The sequence below is a fragment of the Gossypium raimondii genome, chromosome 11 (assembly GCF_025698545.1).
Source record: "Gossypium raimondii isolate GPD5lz chromosome 11, ASM2569854v1, whole genome shotgun sequence".
Lineage (NCBI taxonomy): Eukaryota > Viridiplantae > Streptophyta > Magnoliopsida > Malvales > Malvaceae > Gossypium > Gossypium raimondii.
The window spans coordinates 49,020,367-49,025,384 of NC_068575.1; the positions used below are offsets into that span (position 1 = coordinate 49,020,367).

General features: G+C 34.8%; 1 protein-coding gene across 4 annotated transcripts; it reads right to left on the minus strand.

Moving 5' to 3' along the window:
* Positions 1 to 554: 554 nt before the first annotated feature.
* Positions 555 to 4,754, minus strand: LOC105803402 (indole-3-glycerol phosphate synthase, chloroplastic). Of its 4 annotated transcripts, none has more exons than XM_052624443.1 (10): positions 4,538 to 4,754; positions 4,188 to 4,430; positions 3,921 to 4,097; positions 3,167 to 3,241; positions 3,034 to 3,078; positions 2,766 to 2,930; positions 2,402 to 2,480; positions 1,419 to 1,582; positions 1,187 to 1,255; positions 555 to 811 (listed from the first exon to the last, which is right to left on the minus strand). In XM_052624443.1, exons 1-10 carry the CDS (start codon positions 4,685 to 4,687, stop codon positions 728 to 730), a joined length of 1,251 nt encoding a protein of 416 aa, XP_052480403.1. In that variant the 5' UTR covers positions 4,688 to 4,754; the 3' UTR covers positions 555 to 727. The 4 variants fall into 4 exon arrangements, with proteins under 4 accessions (XP_052480403.1, XP_012491015.1, XP_052480404.1 ...); XM_012635561.2 differs by having other exon boundaries at positions 1,419 to 1,501; positions 4,538 to 4,752; XM_052624444.1 differs by lacking the exons at positions 555 to 811; positions 1,187 to 1,255; positions 1,419 to 1,582 and adding an exon at positions 1,667 to 2,316 and having other exon boundaries at positions 4,538 to 4,753.
* Positions 4,755 to 5,018: the final 264 nt, after the last annotated feature.

Consider the following 5,018-nt stretch of genomic DNA (forward strand, 5'->3'; position numbering starts at 1 on the left):
GAAATAAAACGGGGATGGCTGTTTGGATTACGTAATCATTTTATTTAAAGGGATTAAATTGAGAAAAAGGAGTTTTAAAGGACCAGCAAGACAAATTTTATTTTAGAGTAATTTACTTTTTCCTTAAAGAACAAAATGTGTTAAAAATCTAATGGATGCAATTTTTTTTATTATTGATTTAACCGAATGAATTCTTCCATATAAATTATTTTTAAAACATTAAATAATTAATGAAATATCCATTTAGGTTGGTAAAATTTATAAACTTTAATAATTACAAATTTGATAAACTAACATAAGAATAACTTCCATAACCATTCATTTTATATCATACCAAATCCATGTCCATTTTTGTAATTTCCTCCTCTACCATTTTTATCTCTCCTGTTTATTTAAATACCAAACACTTCTGCCATAATAATAATAAGCTTCTCCAAGGGGTAAAGAACCAAACTGTGGCCTCCATCACCATCATCATGGTAACAATTACTTATGCCTTGAACCTTAGCTTAGCAAACAATCCGAGCAATGTCTTTTCCAATCATAACATAAACTTATAGAATACATGAAATTTATGTCATTAATTTAGTAATAACTCATGTTTAGCATTGTTTTTCAGGAAAAAAAAAAAAAGGGGATCATTTATCATATAGTACAACTGATCCAATACCGAAAAGTAACTGATACAAGAAGCACACCCGTACTCGATCTGACTTGTTATAACAACTCACAAAGAAATGTCTCTACCAAAAAGTCCGGTTATTCCTTTTCCAGGGTCGCTTTGCTTCACTATCGATTCCCCAACCAAAACCTGTAATGGAACAATGTTGTGGATAAGTAAAGATGGATGTGCATAGAAGACGCATCTCATAGCTGTTGATGCCAATTCAACTTCACTGTCATTCCACTAACCAAATTACTTCTTGGATGATCAAATGTCTAACAGTCGGATTATTACTGCTACATGATTGATGACTATCATCTATCTTCACCTGGTAATACTTTCGGTATTACTTCAACCCCACACCAAAAGAAAAGTGCTATTATTTTCAACTTTTCTTCTCTTGTCTAACATTGTAACGTGCAACAGAAAAGAAAAATACTATCTTCTTGTTCCAAACTCATCAAGAAAAAATAAATTAATATCATGCAATTTGCAATTTGCTCAGGATTTAACGTAACTTACTGCTTTAACACCAGCTTCTTGCACATACCCAACATGACCTGGAGTAAATAGCCCAGATTCTCCAACTACCTGATGTGGTAAAGTAAACAATAAATTATTTAAACAACATATATGAGATGAGTTGCATGGACAAGCAATAACCTTTTTATCTTTAAATGCATAGAAACGGATACGGTGAAGGGCGCGGGTTTTCTAATTTATCAGAATATATATACGGTGAAGGGTCACTTACAATTATATCTTTCTGACAGATCAGTTGGCCACGCTCTCCTTCAAGAAGCTTCTTTGTGTTACTGATATCTACCTCAAATGTCTCTGAAGACAAGAAAATGGGGGGACATTGATACCTCTTTAAGTCTATATGCCGGAGACGAAGCTCACCGAGTTCGTAGCAGACTATTATTGGTACAAGGAAATAATATGACACATTGATTGTAAACAATATAGTCATAGGTACAGCAGAGACATTTCAGATATTGATTTACATGAGAAAAGAATAATCTTAGTACTTATTTAAAGTATTAATAGTTTATACACACAAAATGGCCATCAAGTAGGAGGTAACCAACACCTGAAAGGCTAAAACCAATCAGGAATGTTTGTATCACCCAAATATAGCTGCGAGGACCAAATTTTCTCCTAAAAGATGCAAAGATACAAACTCATTATAGAAGTTGATATCATACACTCATTCCCTTGCTTCTGAATATCAAAAGTCCAAACAAATTTTATTTTGAAAATTTGATATTTTAAAAATGTTACCGATAAAATTTGTTAGAATTAATATTGGACTTTTGGGTGGTTTGGTGGCTGCAGGGATCCAAGAACATCCAACTATCTCTTCACTATATTGCAAGTTTCGATTTTGACTACTAGAAACCTTATCCAGGTACATATTCTAAGGGATGTGGCATAAAGTGGTGAACTAATCTTGGATTTTAGATTTGGAATTCATTTCCTCCCTTCTACTCCAGAACTAAAGGCTGTCTACCATTGTCTCTAGTAAGCCAGTTGTCAAACATTCACTGTGGACACCTGTCATCAGCACCAATTATCCAGAAGAAGGTTCTTGGAAGTTGGAGTGACTCAATTAACACACTGTACACATTCTCAGGCAGGTCTAGAAGTTACTGCAAAGAAGAAACTTTAAACTACATGGATCAGATGTCTCATGAAGCAACTCAATTAGCAAATGTGAAACTTGTAAAACCTTACCAAGGTTTCGATTATTGATACCAATAAGCTCAATCCCCTCTATACCAAGAACACGATCCATTTCCCTCTCATCGTGCACCTAAAGAAAGACAACAAAAGCAACAATAAGGCATAAGAATGTTGGAAAGAAGAATCCATATATGAAAATTGACTAATGGTAGAAGCTCTTTACGAAGCCTTGGGTTCAATCATATAACTCATGAAAGACTAATATTTTTCTAATTGAAGCAAAAAGAAAAGGTTTGATATGCTCAATATATTATGGAAATTCAACTCCCTGAGTGGAACACGTTTCATAACCCAGAAAACACCTCAACAATTCAAAAGTAATGGAAAAATGAAAAACAAAGAAGCTCTGCCTAACCTCTACAAGTGCAGCCAAACCAAGCATCTTGCAGATTTTAACCATGTATCTGATGTCAAGATCAGGCAAAACAGCAGCAATTAAAAGTATTGCATCTGCTCCTTTGATTCGAGCATAGTAGATCTGCCATGCATCTATCACAAATTCTTTGCACAGTAGAGGACACTGCATTCATTGTAAGGGCCAGATTTATACAGGTTTACCAAGTGTACATATAACAACAAATCAAGATTATAGATTGAGTTAAAAATTTACTTATGCAACAGACCTGTACTCCAGCATTTCTTATTGCCTCCAGATTTTCAAAGCTTCCCTTAATTGAAGAGGAGGTAAAAGCAAGTCACAATATTAGCATACAGACTGAGGAATTGAACACAATGTTAAAAAAAACAATATGTTACCTTAAAAAACTTTTCATCAGTCAAAACACTGAGACAAGCTGCTCCACCCTTCTCATACGCTCGTGCTATTTCAACCTATTATGAGCAACCATTTATACTTATATATGAAAGTTTCTCGGTGATAAAAAAGATAGCATGATGGATGGAAAATACATAGTTCTTTTAATTCACTCTTTCTAGATAGAAACATACTCTAAAATTTTGAACATTTCCTCCCTACCGTAAGTTCAAGAAGAAGCCCTTAATCTTTCAGAGTTTATATACTTGCATTATTCTTCTTCTATAAATGACAGTGGAAGTTGTAAGTTGATACGTGCTTTATTTATTTATTTATCAATTTTCATAGGTATGCATAAAGCCTTTATGTATCCTCTAACCTTGCTTGTGGATTTTCACAAATCAACATACTTAATGGAGCTCAAGCCTCCAACCTTGTTCGTGGAAACGTCTCCATTGTATGAAAATGATTATCCAACTTTTAGCATCAAAAGTTTTTTCACAGGAAATGATAGAAGACTGGTAAATGCCCCATAACATGTTTTATAAAAAGAATTAATGAGTAAATTCATTACTAAATAAACCGAATTTAATTCCTTAACTCCATGGCCGATTATACAATAACAGCCTAACAAGCAATTACCAGAATGAAGCTAAAAAAGCTTGTACTAGGATAATTACCCTTCCATCATGAATAGAATAATAAGAAAAGGAAGCTCAATTATTATAAACTAAAAGAAAAAGAGAAGTCCTTTACTGGATCAAAATCCTCTCTGAGAATTCCTCTGCTAGGTGAAGCCTTCTTAACTTCAGCAATTAAACCAGGCAATCCAGTCCGCGAATGCGCAGCCTTAAGAGCCCCAACAAAGTCTCGAGTCGGAGGTGCATTCTCGATAAACTTCTTCAATGTAGCCAAAGGCTTCCTCTCTTTCATCTGCCAAACCCAAATATAATTATTACCACGGGTTCTAAAATGGTAAAAATCCAATCATTTCCAAATTAAATTAAAAATTGCAGAAATTACTTGGGAAACTTCCGTGTCTTTGTGCCAAACGATTTCTTCGAGAATGTTACGAGGAGTGTTGCCGTCGTTCTGCAAACGGAACTCGAAGGGACCCACGTAGTGCAACGGGGGACCCGTCGGAGGCCGTCGCCGTATTCTTATACCCTGACTAGCTGCGACTTCGTTTTGGAACATTCCAACTTCCCATTCCTTTACTTTCAAAGCATCTTCCTCCTCTTCCTCTTTCGGGGATATCGTCCCCGGCTACACACACACCAAGAAAAAAAAAGAAAAAAGAAAAAAGAAAAAAACAATTGAGGATATAAGGTTTAGTGTTTATATTGTAGCTGATTATTATTGTTGATGTTTACCTGCTGAGCTCGAATGGCGGGAAAACTGGAGCGACGGAGTGGAAGGTCCATTGAGAAGCGTCTGGCGAAGGAATTGGGCGGTTGATTAAAGGAAGGAAAAGAGCGCAACGAAGTCCCAGGACTTGACTTCAGGGAAATGAGTCCCTCCATCCTCCAATCCAATATCCCTAATTCAATCTGGAGAATAAGTTTAGTAGGAAAAATATGGGAAGGATATTGCAAACCAAATTTATTTGACATTTATAAAATGTGCATTAATCATAGTAGGAGGGAGTTCCTAATTTAATTAAATTTGATCTAATTCTTTGATTAAAAATGATTGGCTAAGAGATTTTTTTAACTATTGAATTTGGGGTAGTTTGGGTAATGAATTATAGTTTAGGTACCATATATAGTTTAAGTACCATTTGTAATAAAAAGAAAATTTTAAATACTAACTTGGGAAAAAACATATAATTTAAGGACCATTTGTAGTTTAAGC

Coding starts and splice junctions, on each gene's coding strand:
- LOC105803402 (XM_052624443.1), bottom strand. CDS start 4,687: ATGGAGGGACTCATTTCCCTGAAGTCAAGTCCTGGGACTTCGTTGCGC. Junction 3,242..3,920: donor TCAGAGAGGATTTTGATCCA/GTAAAGGACTTC, acceptor TGCTCATAATAG/GTTGAAATAGCACGAGCGTA. Junction 812..1,186: donor AAGAAGCTGGTGTTAAAGCA/GTAAGTTACGTT, acceptor GTTCCATTACAG/GTTTTGGTTGGGGAATCGAT.